The sequence below is a fragment of the Stegostoma tigrinum genome, chromosome 33 (assembly GCF_030684315.1).
Source record: "Stegostoma tigrinum isolate sSteTig4 chromosome 33, sSteTig4.hap1, whole genome shotgun sequence".
Classification (NCBI taxonomy): Eukaryota; Metazoa; Chordata; class Chondrichthyes; order Orectolobiformes; family Stegostomatidae; genus Stegostoma; species Stegostoma tigrinum.
The window spans coordinates 15,805,698-15,830,871 of NC_081386.1; the positions used below are offsets into that span (position 1 = coordinate 15,805,698).

The 25,174-nt window shown below is 37.9% G+C and overlaps 1 protein-coding gene across 2 annotated transcripts in view; it reads right to left on the minus strand.

Annotated features, from left to right (window-relative positions):
- Positions 1-11,793: 11,793 nt before the first annotated feature.
- Positions 11,794-25,174, minus strand: part of LOC125467216 (DNA-binding protein RFX7-like) — a 77,916-nt gene continuing 64,535 nt past the window's right edge. For both annotated transcript variants that reach the window (XM_059639200.1, XM_059639199.1), the window contains exon 9: positions 11,794-22,733. In XM_059639200.1, the coding sequence (XP_059495183.1) occupies positions 19,374-22,733 (3,360 nt within the window). In that variant the 3' untranslated portion in view covers positions 11,794-19,373. The remainder of the gene's footprint in view (positions 22,734-25,174) is intronic.

Below are 25,174 nucleotides of genomic sequence, written 5' to 3' on the forward strand. Positions count from 1 at the left end.
AGCTACCATGCTCCCCCTGTTGTTAAAGGGTGTTATACAAATACAAGTTGTTGCTTCTTTTGGTGGCTAGCTGGCCAATCCATGATGTCATTTCACAACAGTCATGGTTCCTATTATAATCATTTTCTTTATCAAAAATATAGATTTTACTTCAAAACTTGTATTCTAAGTTTTTCAAGTAAAGTGAGATAATTATTTCTGAAAATAGGTGAAATTTACTGACACCCCAGATAGCGTGGGTCGACAATTGAATTTGGAAACATGAATGTACAAAGGAAATAAAAACACTTCTATTTTTAAAAAAAAAGCTATTTACCATACTGACTTTTGAGCATTTCAGAAATGAAGGACAAGGGATAGCGCTTTCACATTTATTAACTCTCAGATGGGAGCATTGCTAGTAAGGCTGATATTTATTGCACACATCTCATCATCTGGTAAAACAATTGTGACCTTCTTCTTGAAATACTGCAGTTTGCTGCAAACTGAGTGGCTTCAGGGATCAATTAAAATTCATCCACATTGTCAGGGGAGTGTCACTTATATCCTAGCAAGGCAAGTCTGAACGAGTTGGGCTTTTACAATAATCCAGTCTTCACCATTCTATTTTATTTTTGACAATTATATTGAAATAATTTTAATCAGGAAAAGCCAAAGTATTTATAGAGAGTTGAAGGCCTCCCCAATATTTCTAATTTATTCACAATTGAGCATCTAGTTCACAACATAGATCCTGCCCCTAAGAAAATACCCCGGACTGGGAGGCCTAGGTTCAGGCCCCACTTACTGCAGGAGGTGCGTCATAATGTCTCTGATTAGGTTGGAGCAATTGGCTTGGTTCAGCTTTATCTTACAGATGAATGCTTATTATTTTATGACTTTTTAAAATTCATTTTTGAGGTGGGGGTGCCTAGGTCAATATTTATTGCTCAGAGGTAAGTTAACAATCAAGCTCATTGTGGGTCTGGAGTCACATGTCAACCAGACCACGTAAGGAGAGCATATTTTCTTCCTTAAAAATCTAAAGGACCTTAGTGAAGAAGTTGGGGTTTTACGGCAATCAGCAGTGGTCCCATGATCACCATTAATCCAGCTTTTTAATTCCTTTTTTTTATTGAATTCAAATCTCACCATATACCATGGTATGATTTGAATCCATGCCCTCAGAACAGCCTAATGTTTGGGATGAATAGTCCATTGATAATGTCAATTGATAGGTTTTCATTTTACAGAATGTGCTCACCGCAAAAGTTTACATCTTTGAGTTTAGTTTTATTTTAATGGTGTGAATGGTAATGTTTATGGAGACTGGTGGTTTATCTTTGCTAAGTGTTTAGAAAAGTGGATGTGTTCTAATTTGCACATCTGTGGATCACAGAGGTACACACTGACAAATAGCTGTCTCAGGCTGCCCTAATTTTCATGAACAGGATGTCAAATTAAACATATATACTTAGAACTGATAAAGATTATGCAGCTGGTGTCCTTTAAAGAGACAAGGTTCCTTTTTGGCTGTAGCCCTGGGACCACGGTGCTCTTTCACAAGGTTCACGGATGTAAACCCGAGAATTATCATGATAGGATCAGTGCTGTAACACTGACATCACAGCCTTCCATATCATAATATCATGTCAGTTTGATTGACAGCTTCAAATGGCATGAAGCTCTTGAAAGCATCTTTATGAATTCTGATGCTTGTTTTACAAATAAATAAAGGAAGTTAAATGTACAGACTTTTTTTAAAAAGTTGTTTCAAAGCAGTGATTTCTTCCACTGGAACTTAATAAACTCATTTTATCGCACCTCAGTGTGGGGCCCACAGTCTGGATACTGGAGAATTTGATACGTTAGGACTTAGGTAAGGGAAGGGCCACATCAATAGGCTTCAAGTGGTCATGGGCAATATTAAAAGGTCATGGAGATGGATGAGGATAAGATGGTATGGGCATTGGGAGAAGTTCTAGAGTGGCTAGAATAAGTTGACATGGAATTACATGGAGCCGTGAGGTGTCATCTTTGAGGGAGGTAATCGTGATAGCTGGAAAGTGTTGGTGCATTGTAGGCCTTTCAGTCAGGCACACTGTAAGCTCCATTGCTATGACTCCCATTAAACTTAGCCCATTTCCAAACCAAATATTCCCAATGTGGGGTACTATTTCCCCAGGTCAATCTACAGAGCTGGTACAGTCCTCATTCTGTGTTTCTGGCCTGGGAATGAAAATTCAGACCTGCCTCTTTCAGCCTTCACAGAGAAGTTTGGTTTTCAGGAAACAAGAACACAAACAAAACAATGTCTAAAGGGTGTATTGTGCTTTAGGATAAAATACTTCAAAAACAAATATTTCCTTTTTCTAATCCCCATGGCTATTCATAATACAGTTGCTAATAGGCAACAATAGGCAGTAAGAATCTAAAACAACCCAGGGAAACTTTCCCATTACTTTCATTTCCTTCCTTACTTCCTATAGTCCTTTTCCTGTCCACACCCCTACCTTCCCCAATCAAACCCCACCGATACCACGGTCTGAGTACTGGCTAGTGCCCAAGCAAGTATTGAATACTCTTCTTGACAATACACAAATTCAAGTTAACCATTTTTTCTTTTACTTCAGTGCTAGCGAGGCCAATAGCCTTTGCTGGTCCTGAATCACACTTGAGAGTAGTGAACAGTCAATCAAATTTCTGTGGGACTGGAGTCACATGTCAGGCAAACCTAGGAAGCATAACAAATCTCCTTTTGTTCAAGGACACAAGTGAACAAAATGGATTTTCCTAACAAATAATGGATTTCATGATTATGATTATTGAAACTAAATTTATATTCCCGATTTATTAGTTGGACATAAATTCTATGAGCAGACACAGTAGGATTTGAACATTTGTCCCCAGGAATATTAGCCCAGGTCTCTGGGTTACTGATCCAGTGATATGTCCACTACGCAATCTCTGTCTTTATTTCAGAGATAGTAGGACCTGCCGATGCTGGAGAATCTGAGATAACAAGGTGTAGAGCTGGATGAACACAGCAGGCCAAGCAGCATCAGAAGAGCAGGAAGGCTGATATTTTGGGTTTGGGACCCTTCTTCAGAAATGGGTTGGGGGGGGATTCTGAAATAAAGAGGAGAGGGGGCAGATGGAAGATGGATAAAGGAGCGGATAAGTGGTGAGGAGACAGACAGGTCAAAGAGGCGGGGATGGAGCAGTAAAGGTGAGTGTAGGTGGGGAGTTAGGGTGGGGGGTTAGGTCAGTTCAGGGAATACAGAAAAGTCAAGGGGGCAGGGATGAGGTTGGTAGGTAGGTGGTGGTGGTGGTGGGGCTTGGGGTGGGAGGAAGGACAGGTGAGGGAGGCAGGGATGAGTTGGGCTGGTTTTGGGATGCAGTCAGGGGAGGGGAGATTTTGAGGCTTGTGAAGTCCGCCATTGGGCTGCACGGTTCCCAAACAAAATATGAGGTGCTGTTCCTGAAACCTTCAGGTAGCATCACTGTGGCATTGGAGGAGACCCAGATGGACATGTTGTCCAAGGATTGGGGGAGGGTTGAAGTGGTTCGCAACTGGGAGATGCAGTCGTTTGTCATGAACCGAGCGTAGGTGTTCCACAAAGCGGTCTCCAAGCCTCTGCGTGGTTTCCCTGATGTAGAGAACGCCACATCGGGCACAGCAGACACAGTATACCACATTAGCAGATGTGCAGGTGAACATGTGCTTGATTTGGAAGGTCTTTTTGGGGCCTGGGATGGGTGGTAAGGGGAGGTGTATGGGCAGGTGTAGCACTTCCTGCAATTGCAGAGAAAAGTGCCGGGGTGATGGGGCTGGTGGGGAGTGTGGAGTGGATGAAGGAGTCAGAGGGAGTGGTCCCTCTGGAAGGCAGACAAGGGTGGGAAAGGAAAAAATGTCTTTGGTGGTGGGGTCAGATTGCAGACGCCAGAAGTGCCAGAGGATGATGCGTTGAATCCGGAGATTGATCAGGTGGTGCATGAGGATGAGTCAGATTCTGTTTTAGTTATTATTGTGGGGAGGGGGTGTCAGGGATACTTTGGGGGAAATGCGGTCGAGGATGTTTTCAACCACTGTGGAGGAGAAGTTGCGATCCTTGAAAAATGAGGACATCTGGGATGTCCAGGAGTGGAATGCCTCATCTCCAGAGCAGATGTGGCAGAGGCGAAGGAATTGGGAATAAGCAATAGGGGATGGCATTTTTACAGGAAGGTGGGTGAAGGGTGGTGTATTCTCGGTAGCTAGGGAGGCGGTAGGCTTGAAATGGATATCAGTTTCCAGGTGGTTGCCAGAGATGGAAACAGAGGGATCCAGAAAGGAGAGAGAGGTATCGGAGATGGTTCAGGTGAACTTAAGGTTGGGGTGGAAGGTGTTAATGAAGTGGATGAACTGTTCAAGCTCCTCGTGGGAACATGAGGCGGTGCCGATAGTCATCAATGGAACAGAGGAACAGGTGGGGGACAAGTCCAGTTTTGGAAAAGGGATTGTTCCACATATCCTACAGAGAGGCAGGCGTAGCTTGGGACCATGGGGGTACCCATGGCCACCCATTTGTCTGTAGGAAGTGGGATTTCCCTTCCCCTCCTCCATTTCTGAAGAAGGGTCCAGACCCGAAACATCAAGTTTCCTGCTCCTGAGATGCTGCTTGGCCTGCGGTGTTTATCCAGCTCTACACCTTGTTATCTCTGTCTTTATTTCCATGCTTTTAAATAAATGAGCAGATTTACATAATTGTTATACATAACTGAGATCAATCACAATCATAGCACTGCTGTAAAGAAAACATGATCCTGACCATAGTTTCCCAAGATATTCACCTGTGAATGAGGCTTCCAGTTGGAAGATAGTGATGCCAGCCATTTCCTTAAATATTAATCAGAAAGACATTGCAGTTTTTTTTGTAGTTGTGATTTTTAAAGAATTTTCTACGTGGATAATGCAACTCATGACCACTTCTGCCTCTATCAATTTTTTGTCAACAATTTCATGTTTTGGAAAAGAATATATGAATTAGGAAAAGTAGGCCATAAATCTCTTGAGCCTATTCCACCATTCAATAAATTAATGGTTGATCTGTTTGAGTTTTACCATATTTTGAAGTGCTCCAGTAACTGCTGATTCCTTTACCTAACAGAGATAATAGAAACCGCAAATGCTGGAGAATCCAAGATAACAAGGTGTAGGGCTGGATGAACACAGCAGGCCAAGCAGCATCTTAGGAGCAAGAAAGCTTGGCCTGGTGTGTCCATCCATCTCTACACCTTGTTATCACGAACCTAACAGAACCCAGCTCTGGACTACAACACTTCACCTTGAAAATATTCTTTGACCTTATCTACTAAAGTTTTGGTCATCTTTGACTCACACTGAGATAAGCATACAACTAGCAGCCTACATAAAACCACAGGATGTAGCATTTGATTGTTCTCAAGAGGTATTCACATACAGCAATAAACTAAAGCAACAGTTTCAGTTGAACAGAGTGCATTCCATGAACAATGGTTAATATGCTTGAAGGATAGGATCAACCAAAAAAAAGCCAAAAAATTCAACTGATCTCACTCAAGAAAACTTTAATATGTAATGGAACTTGCAATGAGCATAGGAATGCAAGTTTTTTTTGCATGTATTCAATAATCGAGTAAAATGTTTAAAGCAACAGCAGCTAAGAGATGTTAATATGTGTTTTGAGGTTTCTCTTTTTATTCTTCTACAAAAAATGGGCAACATTGTAAGGCTAATTTATTACCCATCCCCAAATGCTCTGTAAGATAATGGCAAACAGATGTACCTGAACTATTGTAGTCTATTTGATGTAGGCAAGGCCACAATACTGCTGAAAAGGCCGGGATTGCAATTATGAATGAACAACTATATAATTCTAAGTCAGGATGATATGGAGTCTGGAGGTGAATTTGCAGGTGGTTTCAGTTCATCTGGCACCCTTGTCCTTCTAGATGGTAAGTGGCACAGATTTGCAAGGCACACTCGGCAAAGCCATGGCCTGCTGCTCAATGCAGTTATGGAAAAAGGTGCTAAGTGGGATGCATAGCCAATGATATTGGGCTTCTTAACAGCTGCACCCATCCAATGATTAGAAAGTAGTTCATCACACAGCTTCATTCTTGGAAATTGTGGACAAGCTTTGGGCAGTCTGGAGTTATTTGCACTCTCATTCCCGGTCCATGATAACACAATGTGGAGCTAGAAGGACATAGCAGGCCAAGCAACATCAGAGGAGCTGGAACGTTGCATAAACTTTCTCTGATGCTGTCCAGCCTGCTGTGTTCCTCCAACTCCACACGGTGATCTCTGACTCCAGCATCTGCAGTTCTTAATATCGGATTGAGTTATATTCCCAGTCCGTGATCTGTTCTCATCACCAGAGATGGTAGATTCTCCAGCATCGGCAGTTCCTGAAATAACACTGTTATGAACACAGCAGGCCAAGCAGCATCAGAGAAGCAGGTAAGTTGATGTTACGGGTCAAGACCCTTCTTCAGAAAAATCTCATCACTTTATTTGCGCACATTCTGTAGTTCTTGGGTTGTAATGCATGATGATGGAAGGAAATTAATGAAGCAGCTGAAGTTGAATGAGTCCAAGACACAACCAAAAGGAACATGATGAATGGATTTCAACATCGCAAGCAGCTTCTTTTTATGCTAGGTATGACAAAGAGCCAAGTTAGAACCAAAATGGATTATCAATAAGTTGTGCTGTTTATTTGGGGTAGTTCATTTTTGAAATAACTTCCATAATAAGAAGGCATACAGTGTTTCAGCTTTATTAATAGAGGGATCGAGTTCCGGAACCAAGAGGTTATGGTGAAGCTGTACAAAACTCTGGTGTGGCCGCATTTGGAGTATTGCGTACAGTTCTGGTCACCGCATTATAAGGATGTGGAAGCTTTGGAAAGGGTGCAGAGAAGATTTACTAGGATGTTGCCTGGTATGGAGGGAAGGTCCTACGAGGAAAGGCTGAGGGACTTGAGGCTGTTTTCATTAGAGAGAAGAAGGTTGCGAGGTGACTTAATTGAAACATATATAATAATCAGAGGGTTAGATAGGGTGAGCCTTTTTCCTAGGATGGGGACGGCGAGCACGAGGGGGCATAGCTTTACATTGAGGGGTGAAAGATATAAGACGGATGTCAGAGGTAGTTTCTTTACTCAGAGAGTAGTAAGGGAATGGAACGCTTTGGTAGTAGATTCGCCAACTTTAGGTACATTTAAGTCGTCATTGGATAAGCATATGGACGTACATGGAATAGTGTAGGTTAGATGGGCTTGAGATCGGTATGACAGGTCGGCACAACATCAAGGGCCGAAAGGCCTGTAATGTTCTATAATTGTACTTGTATAGTATTCTCTGTTTCACATGGGACAGGAATCCACTTAATGCTTTCCAAGAATCATACACCCCTTTTTCTCCTCCGTGTACTGCAGATATTTTAAATTAACCTGTTCGTACATATTGAGGACATCTGGAGAGGTGGATCTTGAACCTGGCCCTTCTGGCCTAAAGGTGGAGACTCTACCACTGCACCAGTAAAAACCATAAGAATAGATATTTGTAACCAACCTGTTCAGATATGCTGAGTCACATCTGGAACAGGTGGTATTTGAACACAGATCTTCCAGCCCAGAAACAGGGGCATAAGAGTAGGTAATTAATTACTAATATTTGTATACAAGTTGAAGGTGGAAAAGTCGAACCCAAGAACATTTTAGGAATACATTTAATGCATTTGTCCTGTTTTATGTTTAACACATGCTATTTCTGTCCAGTAAACAATTACTTGCAATAAATCAATATACAAACCAGGAAAATGCATCATTAGACGAGGATTAATTGTGATTTGATACACAAATTTCAGTCTTACTTGCTAATTCTTTCAATGCACTTGGACCTGCTTATTTGCAATCTAATCAAAGAGATAAGTTTCCTGCTCATGAGATTGCCGTGGAACAATTGTTACAAATCAGTATTTTGTTGCAAAACAATTGCTGGTGAGTAAATTCAGTGAGAATGAAGTAGGGTAAGTAAACAAAAGCTAATCCGTTATGGATAAATCACAAGGGAGAACAAAAAGTTTAATTTACATTTTCATGCTGTTCTTTGCAGTCAATATATTTATACAAATTAATCTTGTTACATAGTGCTTTCCAGTCCAATGCATTATGGGAACATTATAATATTTAAAAAAGAAACGGACACATGGAGGTGCATTGTAATACAAAAGTCATTTTTTGGCACTTCTAATACTCTCCACTTCAATCTCCAATTGAGAATGCAGAATCAATTGATGTATGAAAGGTATATTATGTCTGGCAAATTTCCGAATTCTTAGAGGAATTAACAAGCAGGATAAAGGGGATTTTCAGAAGGTATTTGATGATAGTATATTAGCATAGCAGATTGGCTAACTAATAAAAGAAAAAGCTGGAAAAAGGGGTGCTTTCAGGATGACAACCTGCAACTCGCAGAGTATCACAGGGATCAGTGCTCAAACGGCCATTATTTACAATATAATGGATCTCAATGAGGCAAGTGAACGTACTATAGCCAAGCTTGTAGATGACACAAAAATGGGTGGGAGGGTAACAATGACAAAATCCGCACAGCAACATAAGCAGGTTAAGCGAATAGGCAAAACTTGGAACATGGAATATGTAAGGAAATGAGTGACTATCCACTGTGGCAAGAATACAGGAGCTATATATTATTTAAATGGAGAAAGCTACTGAACAGAAGCATTTGGGAGGCCTCATCTATTAATCACCACAAACTAACATCCAAGTTCAGCAGATACTATGGAAAGCAAATGGAATGTTGGCCTTGATTTAAAAACAGTGTGTAATATAAAATTATGGAGGTTTTGCCAAGACTATACAAGCCACTAGTTAGACCACAGCTGGAATACTGTGAAGAGTTTTGGCTCCTTATCTAAGGCTTACCAGCTTTGGAGGCAGTCCAGAGAAGTTTCACGAGGCTGATCCAGATAAAGGGACTCTCATACAAGGACAAGTTGAGTAGGTAGGGCTGTACTCATTGGAATTTAGAAGAATGAGGCGCGACCTCACTGAAACATGCAAGATTCTTTAGGAAGGACTTGATGGAGGGCTGTCAAGGCTGGGTTGTTAAGTATATTCAAGGCTGAGATTAAAAATCTGTCAATCAGTACAGGAACCAAGAGTTGAGAGAAAGGCAGTAAAGTTTTGAGGATCAGCCATTATCTTACTAAATGATAGAGAAGAGTCCATGAGCTGAATGTTACATCTTTTCTAACAAAGTAGAAATTGCAAGAAACAGCAGCACTTTCCTGGTTTTAGTGACAAACAGAACAATATCCAAGCTTGGGCTGATGTTCAGGATCTTAATCAAATGGACCTGTGAGCCAAAGGGTGGCAGATGGCGTTTTAATTTAGATAAATGTGAGGTGCTGCATTTTGGAAAGGCAAAACAGGGCAAGACTTAAGGTCCTGCGGAAGTGTTGCTGAACAAAGAGACCTTGGAGTGCAGGTTAGTAGCTCCTTGAAAATGGAATTACAGGCAGATAGGATAGTGAAGGGTTACATTTGGTATGCTTGCCTTTATTGGTCAGTGTGTGGGGTGTAGAAGTTGGGAGGTCATGTTGCAGCTATATAGGACATTAGTTAGGCCACTTTTGGAATACTGTGTGCAATTATGGTTCCCCTGCTACTGGAAGGATGCTATGAAACTTGAGGGTCAGAACGGATTTACAAGGTTATTGCTAGGGTTGGAGGGTTTGAACTATAGGGACAGGCTGAATCGGTTGAGGCTATTTTCCCTGGAGCGGAGCCTGAGGGTTGACCTTCTAAAATCATTCGGGGCGTTGATAGGGTGAAAGAAGTGAGAATTTTTCACTGTGGTGAGGGAATCCGAAACTAGAGGGCATAGGTTTAAGGTTAGAAGTGGTAGAGGCTGATATAATTACATTTAAAAGGCATCTGGAGGGGTATATGTGAATAGGAAGGGCTTAATCTGAGCCAAATGCTGGCAAATGGTTAGCTTAGGATATCTGGTCCACTTCCATGCTGTACATCTCAATGACTCTATGATCAATGACAAAATATTTGTGCCAAACAATGACTATTAACAATGGGAGAAAATCTAACATTTGCCCCTTTATATTCAATGACATTAATTTGCAGTCCCCCACAATATATTGGGGATCACCACTGAACAGAAGCAGGACAAGTCACCAAAATACTGTGGCTGCAAGATGACGTCAACGGCTAGGCATTCTGCAGTAATTCACCTCCCAACTCTCTGGAGCCTATCCACCATCTACAAGGCATGAGCAGGATGGAATACTCCCCCATTTCCCTGGAGAGGTGCAGCTCCAACACTGAAGAAACTGGACATCACAAAGGACAAAGCAGCACACTTTTTGACACCATATTTGCTTCCTCCAGCACTGAAGTCCAATGGCAGTAGTGTGTATCATCTACAAGATGCACTGCAGAAATTCACCAAGGATCCTTAGACAGCACTTTCCAAACCTACAGCCAATACATCTAGAAGGACAAATGCAGCTTAACAATGGGAACACCATCTGCAAGTTCCTCTTCAAGCCATTGATCATTCACACTTGGAAATAGAGATAGTAGGAACTGCTGATGCTGGAGAATCTGAGATAACACAGTGTGAAGCTGGATGAACACAGCAGGCCAAGCAGCATCAGAGGAGCAGGAAAGTTTGACATTTCAGGTCAAGCCCCTTCTTCAGAAATGATCCAAAAGAAATCAAAAAATGAAAATTTAGAAGGTTGTCAAATAGTGATTATGTTGCTGGACTAGAAATAGTTCCTCAGTCAAATATCTTTTGGAGATATTCAATAAAATATGGAATAAAAAGCTAGCCCAAAGATATGGCCCACATTGACTCCAGGTGCACAGCAATATGGTTGATTCTTAAATATCCTGATCAATTAGGGATGGTTAATAAATGCTTACCTAGTCAGCAACACCCATGTCCTTTGAATGAGTAAAACAATGTTAGAGGGTTGACAATTATACCAGATTGAGGCAAGTTGATTGGCTCTTCTTTGAATAGCTTCCTCATGATTTTACAATTTTCTCCACTGTGTTTCATAAAATATGTATTCTTCAAAAGTACATTCATGCATGCAAACATTGTGGTGTGCATGGCAGAATTTTCTTTAATTATTTTGAGATACATTGACTGCCTACAAAATGTGTAATTTACTTTAGGTATCTTGTGAAACAATAGCTGGAAATAAACAAAAATTCCATTTGCTGAGAATTGCAGTTTATTTTTATCAGCTCTGAAATATGAAGCTCAGAACTGCTCAAATGCTTCAGATACAAATTAACAATGTATACAAATTTTCATACGATGTTTTGAAGTGGTGGTCGGTTAATTTATTACAAAGCAGAATAACTTATTTAGACTGAATATTTTCTCCGTTCTTGGGGGGATAAAATGAACTTTTGACAAAGACCTAGGGTTGCAAGTGATAGACTTGAAGAATGGTTTTTTTTTGCCAAGATAAGCAATTCATTATTGTGGGCTGTAAAGCGATACCACTGATGGATCTGTAATGTAGCTTTAGAAGGCTGCTGAGTACATTTCAGGTAGGTCTCTATGGCAGGATACCACCTCTGGATTTGAAATGCAGTATGTCAACCTAATTATTCTGAACTTTTAAACAGTGTAATTATTCTGCTTTGATTTTCCATTTCATTGAAACTATTAAGAATTTGATTCAAAGTTAAAATAGATCTGAAGAAATCATGCTGCCAGACCTGCTGAGTTTCTCCAGCATTGTTTTTATTTCACATTTCCAACATCCACAGCATTTTGCTTTTTAAGGAATTGATTCCATTGGTAATGAAAGCATTAGATTTTGCAACTCTCAGGTCAATAACTAATCCCTTACATAAATAGTATTTCCAATTAATTTGCCCATGTGCGAATGAATAATATCCAGAACAGGAGGTAGATCTGACATTATCAGAAGTATAGCACAATATATGGATACATATGTTCAAGACCAGAATGTAGTACAAATTTTTTTTATTGGTTTTGAAACCATTTACAAAACTTCAACAATGTCTGTGAGCATTTTCAATGAAAAAAAACTAAGCTGAAATACTATTCCAACATTATTGCACTACTGATTTGCTCCAGCAGTACAACAGACAAACATCATTTAAAAAAAAACAAACATTCTACACTAAATAAAATTGTGCTACAGGCAAGCATTACCTTGTGATGTAGAAAGATTTGGATGGGTGTTTGCTATTTATTGTAACTTCACGATGTGCATTAGTTATAACTGCTGAAACCAGTTCCTTCTCATCAGCTCATTTTCATAATGGCAATTACTTTTGCAAAAGCATATGTATAGCAAATTACTGGAGGAACTTCTTCCACAATATTTTACCAAATACTAATTCTCAAAATCAACAGAATAAAACTGAAAACTGAACATATTCAACAATGTTTCTAGGTGAGTTAGTAAACTTCTAAAAGGTACATAACATGTAATATGTATAACTGCGCATTCCTGGCTGTTAAAGAACCAGATTCATTTCAGCAAAAAGTGGTTACAGGAATATACCTAGCACTGTACAATATAATCCAACAACACACATGCACACCTATGATCATTTGTTAACATGGTGAAGCAAACTGAACTTTAAATTTTCATCCTGTTTTAATATTCTCATACAAGAGAATCAAGTAAGACAATTATCTCATTGAGATCAATGTACATTGCTACATAAAACAATCAAGATCTGTCACTTTGCAGATGACATTTCACTTCTTGTATATTGATTCATTGCCTAAAACCTTATCAAATGAAAGCTTTGTTGCCTGTGACTGTTATCATTTGTCCTAAGAGATGTGCCAGGCCAGAAACTCCCTTTAAGCATCTAGTGCAAAAGATAATCAAAATGTCCACTGAACTCAGAATTGAATATGAACATCTATTTTAAAATACATTTCCAATTATACTTAAGGTGCAATCACACAATTAAAATTTTTACTGCGATATTTTGTGGTGCAGTGTTAACTTCAGCACTGATCGAGCTAGACCAATCAAATTCAGCTGTACTCTACTGGCCAACTCTGGTCTACTGGACTACAACTATCAATATCTCGAGGAAATCATACATCTGTAGAGTTAAAATATTGACGGAGCCGCTGAAACAACGAATCAGAAGAAATTGTTCAGCCACAAGTTAACCTGGGAGGATATAACTGATGGCAGGTTACTAAAATGATTATTTTTATGTATTAATGTACTCATTAAAGAAGAAATGATTATCCCAAAAAATGCAGTTACACGAGATACAGGAAATTAGAACCTAACATTTTAAAATTCCGTTAAGTTTTTTCCCCCCCAATTTGCCCATTGGCTAACCCCTAAACATGCAGGGTTGGAGTTTCCGAGAAAACATTTTAAATACCTTTAAAAACCAAAGAAAATTTAAAAAGCATGTTAAAGTATAATAATCAATTGAATCAACTTTTAGTAAAAGGATTTTTCCCTTAATTACATTAATTATAATAGAGCTCTATTTTAATTTCAACAGAATGCACTGGCCATTTCAAATACTTTGATTACTGGACTCGAGGTATCATCTCCAGGTGGTTTTTACCTGTTGCTTCAAATTACACATTTCAGAAAAACACACCACAGGTCCTAGAAGAAAACGATGTTTTCCACGTACGGTTAAAATATGCTTGAACACATCTGAAAATAGGGACATTATTGATCTTTTAATTTAAAATAACAAGTCAAAACAAGCTTAAATTCGAGCAGAAGTTATCATTTGTATGCTGAATAAAAAAATCATTAAAAGTTCTGACCAAAGACAAACTGGAGAATGTCAAAAAGTGCACAGGAGGCAATTCTTCCATTATTGAAATAATTGCTGCATCAACTATGTAGGGACACAGATTTTGACTGCATGAGTAGGATTTCCATTATTCTTTTTTAAACTCTGTCCCTTTTAGCAAGAAAAGATTTTTTTGGTTATGTTCAGGAATTGCCTGTCATTCCTGAATTCCTCTTTTAACAACACAATGATATGCGAAAAATACTTTGGGAGGTGTGAACAATAACAAAAACCACACTGTGTGGAATATATCTGTGCTCAACTTGGTTAATTGGTTACAAAGCATTTTCTTTTACAATTGAATTATATTTATGAAGTTTTTTGTAAGTATTAGTAAGATTACAGCTGAGACAATGGTTGTGCAATGTGCAACTTTACAAATGCACAACATTTTTGAGTGCCATTCTAGTCACCTGTTTTATCGAAGTACTAACTTGCTTAAAACAATTGTCAACAATTCTGTTCAAATTTCAAAGAAACATATCAACAGTAAAACCAGGGGTTTTGGTTTTGTGTATACATTACTGAAATTAAAAACTTGAAATTGGGATCAGTCAAATATTTGATGTATTCTTAAGCTATTTGTTTATTAAACTTTTGACTCAAGATTAAACAAATATCAGAACTAAAACAGCTATTGTTGACCCATGCAATGTAATGAATATTAATTTTGAAGCCCAATGCCTATCTGAAATATAGATAATCTAGAAACTGAGTAAAACAATAATATGCTTCAAAAAGTAAGCTACTGGTATAACCAAGGCAAAAAAGGCTTCAGAATTCACAGTCAGAAAACAGAAAGTAACAAAAGGAAAATATGTTGATCCAGTGACAGCAACCATGAGTCAAGTATCTAAGGTTTATTCCAATCCATCATTGCAAAAAATGAGGTAACACTGACAAGATTTTTTTCCGTTCAGAAACAGTGGAAATGATATGATGGGTAAAATGTAAAAACATTTCAGATTCCGTACTTGTGCTTTCAAACAGTAGACTACAGGCTTGTTTGTATATTTTAATCTCTTTGTTCTCAACCTTGTTATTAGGAAAAGGAAGCAAAACACTGATGCCACCTTTGCTACCTTTTTTGGTTTGGAAGGAGGTCTGGGAAGGGAGGTGGCAGAGATATAGACAATGATAAGAAAGAGGGAAAATTAGTCATTACAAATAAAATTCAATCACATAACTTCAATTATTTAAACATATATTTTGTTGAATCATGATTCTGAGGTTATAGCTACAGAACTGAACAGATGTTATGCAGAACATTATTTGTTCTAGTGTTAGAAATACAATTAAGTCACACCGAACACAATGAAAAACAGAAAGGGTTAAGACTCCTGTACTACACATCTACTTCTGCAGGCTTTTTTCTCAGTTTCTATTGGTGTAATTCTGAAATTCACTGCAAGATTGATACATTTCTTCACTGCTATTATTTCTAATCTCTGTGGTTGCGTTCTTCATGATTGACAAATGACTAGCAATAATAACAATTGATCTAGAACAGAAACAAACTGTTTTCAAGTGACTGTTTGAAAATATTTAACTAAAAAATGAGGAATGTGCCTTTCATTATATCAAACACAACACAGCAGTTTCAAACAAAATTAGGAAACAAAAGGAAGTCAATAGTCAAAAAATATCTAATTTCATGATAGTACCAATTGCCTTACAAAACCAGATATCACCCTAGTGTGACACTACTATCTTCAAAAATTATTTAATAATTCCTTTAACTATCATTAGGCAAGCAGACAAAATTCAGTTTAACTTCTGACTTAACAATTTGAAATTACTGACTGTACTTGATGAATTGCTATAAATCAGAGAAGGACAAACAGTTAATCAAACAGCTTCACCTGGGGCAGAAATATCAACATTTAAAATTAGTTTAAAATGAAGTTTAAATTAATTAAGAAAAAAAACAAAGAACTGTGAATGCTGGAGATCTGAAACAGAAGCAGGGGTGTTGGAGATACAGCAGGATCTATGTTGAGAAAATTTCTCTCCACAGATGTTACCAGACATGTTGAGTTGCTCCAGAGTACTCGGTTATGTTTTAAAAAAGGGTAGATTGGAGTACAGCACCATCCTGTGGCCACACAGGTGCATAAACTGAACTGCACTAAAGTTCAAACAAGGATATTCAACAGAAACCCATATTTTGAAGTTGATTTTTAACATCTAATTCTACTTGTCCAATGGCATAAACTTTGGATGGCTAGAACTTGTTTTGAAAGGGATTCACATTTGTATTACTGCTCATTGCAGAGATTATGTTTTCAATTTCATATCCCCCAAATTAACATGTAAGGTTAAAAATGTTTATGCAACTAGAATAAAATTCTGATGGTTTAGAATGTTATTTAAGTAAATAACAAAGTTTTTGGTGCCACAGACTAAATCCTGTAACTAAAATTTCAGTTTTGGAGAACTGTTAAATTGAAATGCATTTTATTTATGTGGATCAACTGTAACTGAGATGCAACGTAATATTCAATTTGTGTTACCAAATTCTTATTTTCATTATTATGCATACATTTAGTCACAACAATTAAAATGGAATATAGGTTTTTCATAACCATTGTCACACACGTTAGGTAGTCAAAAGGTTCTGCTACATTTTAGGGAAATGCATTAAGCATCTCACCACTGTGCAAACTGGCAGAATCATTAAAATTTAAATAAAGGCAAATTTTATAAGTTGAAACAGAACTGTTCAGGAAACATTACAACTCCAAGTGTCCATTAAATCTGAGAACAATTGCTAAACTGAATTTTGAGAAAGTGATAATTACTGGGAATCATTCAAATTTGTACAGACATTTGTCACAAAACAATCAAGGTGGCTCTATAACATTAAACTCAAAATATTTATTTCATTGAAGCTAGAGTTCTAGCAAAGCGTTGCTTTTTCCAAATTTCCAACTTTTCATGGAATATTTAAAGGTTTAATATTTGGAAATAAAACTTGGTGTTGCTTAAAAATTGTTTAAACAGTTTGCTGATCATTTGTCTAAAGTGCTTAGCTACTGAATGAGATGATCGATAATTTATATATTGGGAAATACATATCATTAAGGCAAGTTATTACACTATATACTGGGTCAAATTACATAAATTTATTACACAATTTTTCATAGTTTTTCTTAACCATTCTGATTTTCCAATCAAATCCCCATCCTATTTCTTTTTAATGTGACTTCATATCTATTTACAATTCCATGATGTATGAAGCTCTTGGGTTATCTGAAATAAATTGATATTCTTCAGGTGAAAATTTGGATTTTAGATGGCTGTTCAACTGTGAAGTGCAGCAGTCAAACTCAATTCTCTTCCCTAAAAATGTAGGAGTTCCAGTGAATGCTCCAAAGATTAATGCAATGTGATGTAGAACTTTACAATTCAAAAAGGTTTAAGATACAAATTGTTTAATTGTTTAAAATGCTTTTAATCATTCCCAGTTAAGAAGGGGAAATATTGAAACATACACAACTACTTTCAGCAAAAAGACAAAGTTGCATTCAGAACCCTGTTCAATTTTCTGCCATCTACTTCAGAGATGTAGACAATGGTAAAAGCAAAACAATTTATTTCAGCAGATGACATTTGTGCCCAAGTAATGTGTATGAAAGAGTTATCCACTTAGCATCATTTCCCCACATTCTTCCCTTCTTAATAATTCTTGTTCAAATATTTATCCTTTGCTCTTTTTAAAAAGTATTACGGATTATCTTTGCACCATTGTTTTTGAAGGGGCAGTCCAAGCTTTACAATGAATTAGACAAAACCTGCAATACAGAAATATGGTACTCAAATCAAAATGTCTCCATTGGCGTTTATCCTCAATTGAGTTCCCTATTTCTGTATTGCTTCTGCTCAGATCAAAATTCTTCTAATCTCTACTTTGTAAAAATGTATATTTCAAGATCATATTCAATCTTGTATTTATCTGAAGCAGAATCCGAAAAAACTTGTGGATTTTGATAAAGATATACTCTCAAGGGGGAGACAAAGTAGATATATTATACTAGAGACTAATTCAAACCAATTTCTTTTTGGATGTAGTGAATTTCTTTGAGTTTATTCACCAATATTCCACTGTCAAATTGTTTCACTCAACCCTGCTGTACAGTGAGAAACTGTCAAGCATAATTTCAGCCTTTTAGGTCAGAAAAATACCTGTAACTTTGTAGTTTTCTGTTCTTTTCAATGCTTTAACATTCATGTATTTTGATGCATCTTCCCTTTCTTTAGGGCACATGAAGAACATCTTCTAGATGAAAGCTTTCTATTTAAAGTTCTTATTATAGCTTATTGTTAAAACAAAGAAATATAAAAGAATTCCCCACTGACCTGCTGTATAATTTAAACTCTCAGTAAAAGGTGCAAGGAGTTTAAAGCATTATTTTTAGTGCACGTGTTAATGAGTTTGTATTCAATTTCTGCATGCACTATTTTATCATAGTTGCTTACGTGTTTAACATAAATGGGCTTAACACTGCCATTGAAATAATGCAGAGGAATGTACCAAAAACAAGTTAATGAGTCCAATAGGAATATCACAAAGGGATAAAATACTTAATGCATATGCTGTCATGTCTAAATTGCCAAATTTAAGGGTTTGAATATTCCATGTTAAAAAATAAATTTACATTGCTGACAACTGAGGAAATGTACCTAACTTAACTATCATATAACTCAAAATGCCAGGTCAATAAAGGCAACCTGGAATTCTGTGATCCACTTTTGTTGTTTGAGTGATCTCATGAATTAGCAATGTATCCCATCGTGTATTTTCTTGTCACTGAAAACTGCATTCTTCTTGTACACGATGTTACCTTCCAGATGCCACCAATGAGTAAAATTAAGCAGAGAACAAAAACAAAGCAAGACTTTGATATCCATATATAAACAGTTTCTTTCAAGACAGTTGTGGAAATTTCAGTAGAAAACACAAAGTAAATCAAATGGATTAACTTAATGTGCAGGGCAACAGTAACTATATTTCACACTATACCTATTCTTTTTAAAGAGATGCGCTGGATTGAAATTATAGTCACCAAAATCATGTATTGAATACTAAAAAGTCAGAAGGGAAATGAGTTAAAATGTCTCTGTACACAAGATAAACTGACCTAAACAGAATAAGATTTAATCTCACCGTTGATATTAAAAAGACTAACTGCATTTACATTTTACAAGAGCAATCTACCTGAGACAAACTAGCTTACAAACAAACCCACTTGCTTATAGAATAACATACATACAGGAAGTTATCAAATACTGGCACCTAAAATAAAATTATGGACACAAGATTATTGAACGCCAAGTATGTAAAAGTAGTTGGTTTTCTCCTGTAACACCTTTTTTTTAAAAAAGGAAAAACTGTTTCTCTTAAGGCAGGCACATCTATTAGGTCAAATCGGATGTGTCAAAAAATTAAGTGTGTGCTATATGTTAAACAGTACTTTTGATTTAACCTAACATTTCAACCGCAGGATGATCTTTATTTTCCATCCAGTCAAAACCTGAAGACTGCATGGAATTCATGGACTCATTACAGATTTGCTGGAACACTGCATCATCATTCAATTCCTCCAGTGTAGTATCAACATCTTGTCCCTGTTGTTTACTTGGGTCAAACAGCAGATTTGTATCTAAAGTGCTCAAATCATTTATGCTGCCTGAAAACTCCGTGGACAACCTGAGATCACTGGAGAAATCAGAGGCAACGTTGAGATCTGATGTTACTTGACCAACCATTTGCTGGTTTGGTTGTAGGCTATCTTCAGCCAGAAAGTCTTTGACTGAATTGTTGAAATCCAATGATTGCTCTCTGGCTTCTGTTTGTGCTTGATTATCCTCAGAACTATAACCCAACTGATCATTATCGGTGTGTTTTATGAGGTAACTAGGCTTCTGGAATTCAAAGACAGAAGTGCTTGAACTAATCACTGGTTGCTGGTTGGCACTACCACAATTAGATGTTGTCTCCAATATCTGAGTAAGATTCATCCTTGCTGTATAATTGGAGGGCAGATTGTTTATTCCTAGACCTCTGACTGCATCATCACTGTCCGAATCAAGTTTGCTTAACAACACATTTGTAATTTTCTTAGTGTTGGTTTGCTTCTGGTAAGATGGGAAAGGAGTCTGCATCATAACGGACAAAGGGACAGATTGGCTTCGTTGAGCCATACTGTTGGCACTGTTATCTGAAAGACTTTTAGCAAAGGTGTTGTGAACTTCAGGTGTTATTGGGCTTCCAAAAGATGCCAAACTTGTTCTTGGCAAGTTATTCACAGGAGTTAAAGTACTTCCACTAAGATTACGCTGACGATGAACAGCAGGACTGACACTGCGACACCTAAAATTACTGATTAATGAATGCATTCCTTTGTTATCAAGTGGTGCTGGAACTGCGAAACCCTCCTGCTTATTGCCATTAGCCACTGAAGCTGCCTGGTGTGGTACAGGCGAAACTGGAGTCAAACGACCCAACTGAGCATCATGATGTCTGGATTGTAACTGCATGGCATTATGGTGATATGACTGAATTGTTTGTCCAGGAACAGCAAAGGCATGTGGCTTTCTAAAGTGGTCCTCAGTCAGTTCCTGATAGCTGGAGAGAATACCAACACCATTGTTAGAAACTGTGGAGTTGCCTACTCCAGTGTTGTATCCATTATTCATCCATTCAATTTTTGTCTTGTCTGGGTGAGTGGCCATGGGTCTCTGCATTGGTTTAACAGGACTGCTAGAAATAACACTAGCATCCTGGTATGCCATACTGGAGCTTATGGGAGTAAAAGCAAAAGGGTTTCTGCATTCAACAGGGCTAGGAGGCACACTACTGCTACAATTCGAATGGGGAGTGCCAATTGGTGTATGCCTACTGCTGCCAAGTGCACTATCTACAGGTGTTGTTGGAGCCATTCTAGAACTTGGACTTGAACAAGTTTGAGAGCCAATCATCTCTGATGTAGGTGTTGGATTGGGTGTAGGAGTTGGTGTTGGTGTTGGTGTAGGAGTTGGGGTTGGAGTGCCACTGCTATGGATTGGATGATAGAATTGTCCAGCTTGATGAGATGACAGTACTGTACCTTGACCTATTGTGGAATGAGCAGATATTCCCAAACCAGTTCCATAACCAACATTCATAGACATTTGCTCTTCAAATAATACTAATTCTTCTACAATACTGTCCTGTGTGAGATCTTCATCAAACTGAAAGTAGTTTTCATTGTTTTGTGAGCCTGAAGGTGCAAGCTCCATCAAGTTATCCTGCAGAGGTAACTGGTTTGATAGCGTTGCTTGATTTAGGTCTTGTAACTGAATTGATGTAGAACTTTGTAGCTGGTTCTGAGTGTGCATTTGTTGATCATAAGACTGTTGATCCAACCCATTATGTTGTCCTGGCTCCCATTCAGACAACTGATAATCAGTGGTCCCCGAATTCCCAACGACATGAGCGCTTAAAGCTGGTAGTCTTTCTGCAGCCACAAAACACTGCTGATCCTTTTTGATATGCTGCATGTCAGTATGACTGGTGGTCAATTTTGTACTTGTGTTTCCTTGCAAATTAAATGAACCCATTTCCAAATCTGTTGTTTTGTTTTCTTGTAAGGTAGTTATTTGGTCTGCAGTAGTCTGAGAGTAATCTAAGGTTACTACTTGAATATTAGATGAAGGATTTGCTAATATACGGGTTATTCCCGTTGTATTCAGTTTAACAGTAACTTTACCAGGTGCCTGAACCACTGCTGCTGCATTCTCACCTTTTATTGGTAAATCTGCAGCTGGTTTTGGAGATGTCATTACTACAGTGCCATGGCAGGCTTTCTGATGTTCTACACTAGTTATAGTGCGCTCTAAAAGCATAGCTTTCTTCACAGGAGGCACCTGTGGTTCAAATGCAGAAGTTGAGGGAGAACGTTTTCTTGGACTTTTTGGACACTGCCCATTGTCTTTAGGAGACTTGGCAGTATCAGTAATGGACTTTGCACTAATGCTAGTGTCTGTGAAATTTGAAGTAGAGGAAACAGAAAAAACATTTTGGTTATTTCCTGCTATTGAAATCGTCAGATTTTCATTCTGTACAAATTTCCCTTCATTTTTGGTCTTTCTTCCTTCAGTTTTCTGACTACTACAGACTTTTGCTGTCTTCTCATTAGCAGTTTTCCCATTTGATGGCTTCACTTTCACGATAGCTTCATTATTATTTTTCAGCTCACAAGGCAAGTAGCCAACTGTTCTTTTTGGATCCTTCATTTGACTTAAATTCTCTTGGCACTGAATCTGCTTTTCATCACTTGATATTGCTTCATGTTCAGCTTTAATTTCCTCAGCAGTAGGCGTGGTTGTTATGTTACTTGTTTTGGATCCTGCAGCAGGAAGACAAGAAGTTGAGCTCCCTCTCAATGTTGTAGTTTTCAATTTGTCTGTTGTTCCAGTATTGTTATTTGCTGATGATGTAGGTTTGGGAGATGTGCCAGTGTTAGGAGGGAGAGATATTGCTGCCATCTTTACCATATTCAAGGGGCTTGCGTGGGATGTCCCACAAACAACACTTTTAATTGGACTTCCAGCCAAAAGTACTGTTGTTGGAGAATTCAGGGTAAGTGTGCTGGTTGAGGCTGGTTTAGGCAAAATTTGATGATAACGAGGTCTTGAGCGATCATTATGTGGACTGGCGGGAACATTCTGGACAGTCTTCTGCTGCTGTTTGACTGACTGCATGTGTTGTGCAACAACTTGAACATTCAAAGGAAGGACTTTGCTATCTGATGAACCTAATGGACTCGGTGACGTCATCATCTGTCTGCTTCTTTGCATCTGAAAAATGGAACACAGAACACCTATAAAAATTATAAATGAACCTATTTACAAACTCCTCAGCTGGAAGCTAGTGCTATTTTGTTTGTACCTCACTAAATGTAAACAGAAGACCTGATACCGATGGCTTGGAGACATTTCTTTAATGCGTAAAGTATTAAATGAACAGGGTAAATTATCCAAATAAATTAAGGTACAAATATACCATTTTTATTTCCAGAGTTACCTTAAGTTATTGAAAATATCACCAAGTGCACAAGCTAACTTTGTGTCCCAAGCAGTCTTTTCTCCTACTTTAACATCCTTCCAATTCACACACATTCCAATGTGCACCAACATTAAATACTTTGTTTGGCTGATTTTTGAAAAATCATTCATCAGATGTAAATATCACTGGCAAAGTGAGCATCATCATTCACGCCCAATTCATCTCAAGATGTAGCTGCCTTGACTGCTGAAGTCTGCATGAAGATATTCCCACAGCACTGCTATGCGGTGAGTTTCTAAATTTTGACTCAACAATCATTAAGGGACAATGATTTATATCTACTTCAGGTTGGTGTTTTCTTTAAAAGGAAACTGGAAAAAAAAAGCAATATCAACGTCGTTCACTGGAGAATTAATTTCCACCAAAAAAAGAACCTAGTTCTGGTCTCCATGTAATATATAGGAAAGTATTAAGCAGGAGAGGGGTCAGAAACAGATTTACCAGGATGCTGCCAGTAATAGAGGGTTTGAGTTATAAAGAAAGACTGGTTAGGCTGGGGCTTTTTCCTACTGGAGCATAGGTGGTTGACAGGTGATCTTATAGAGTTTCACAAATTAATGAGTATTGATAAGATGAATAGCAGGTATCTTTTCCCTAGAGTGGAGGATTTCAAGACCAGGGGACAAATTTTTAATGTGAAAGGAAAAAGATTTGGGGAAAAAAGACACAAAGCACTTCCTTTTTAAACCCTGGTTAGTGTGTGGAATGAACTTCCGGATGAAGTGATGGACGTGGGTAGTTATAACAGTTAAAAAGGCATTTGGAATTGTGGTTTTTCAGATTGGATAGAATGGCCAGCATGGACTGGTTGGACTGAAGAGTCTGTTTCTGTACCATTATGAGTTTGATTATAACCTGCAGTAATATTGGAGCAACAGGATACAACACAGAGCACTATTTTCCTTCTCCTGCTTGTAAGGAATCAACTATCTTGGAATCAGAATGGGACGAAGCTACAATGAAAGAAACACACTGGATTTTCCCCACTTCAAGATACAACGCTAAATATTTATATTTACTCTTGATAGTAATAACATTTGTGACCAAAATAAAAGGAAAGTACTTGCATTGACATAATACCTTTCAAGATCATTCAAAACAAATTTCATTCAATTAAGTATTTTGGAGCTAATTGCACAACAAGATGGCTCTTAAAGGACAATGGCTAGATAGTCCATTTTAGTGATGTCAAAAACCTATTAGCCAACATGCTACAAAGACATTCATAGCTCATCTTTAATCAGTACCATGGAATCTTTAATATCCACCTTAAAGGCAAACGGTCCATTGACTTAATGTCTCATGCAAAAGACTGCATCTCAGACTGAAACATCAGCCTAAAATGAAATGCAAGTCAATGGAGTGAAACTTGAACCCACAATAGTGTGATACCACAAAATGACGGCTAATATTTAGTAACTCAGGGGAATTGTAAGCAGGAGTCAATCAGAAAACAAAGCTAAGTTAGATGAATATTACATGGCCCCCCTGCATTTGTAAAAATCTGAAGTAAATCAAAGTTTAATTTCCCAAATGTATTTGATTTATCACAAACATGCGAGTGTGTTTACAAATCTTACGTCAATTTTCTATTCTTCTCCCTGAAACTGATCATTTGTGCAATGATTATTGTTCATGAGTATCAGCAGGTCTAAGTAACCTTGGCTAGAACCAATCAGCATGTGTCGCTGACAAGACCACATCACAGCTGAGCTTAATGGTGCCTTCACCAAACATTCAGAAATGAGAACTCTAACTGGGGCTTCTCTGAATACTGAGGAAGTAAAAGTAATTGTAGCACACCACTGTCACTCATGTTGCTCTCAGCTAACTGATCACAAGCTGGAGACAAAATTTGATCTGTACAACTTATTTATGCTCAAAGACATTAGGCACTCAATATATATCCTTATGGCTTAAAAGGCCATAATGTAATCTAAATTAATGTAATGTATACTTTCTGAGACTTTATATTCATCAGATTTATTGAATATAGGCTTTGAGTCCAATTTTGTTTGCTAACACTCCTGTGAAGTTCCTTGGGTCATTTTATTACCTTAAAGGTGCAAAACAACTGGTTGCCTAATGGATTAGTAGATCACTATAGTATCTTCAGGAGACCAGGGACAGCAGAGTAACATGAACAATAATCAGAATCAGTATTATTCCATTT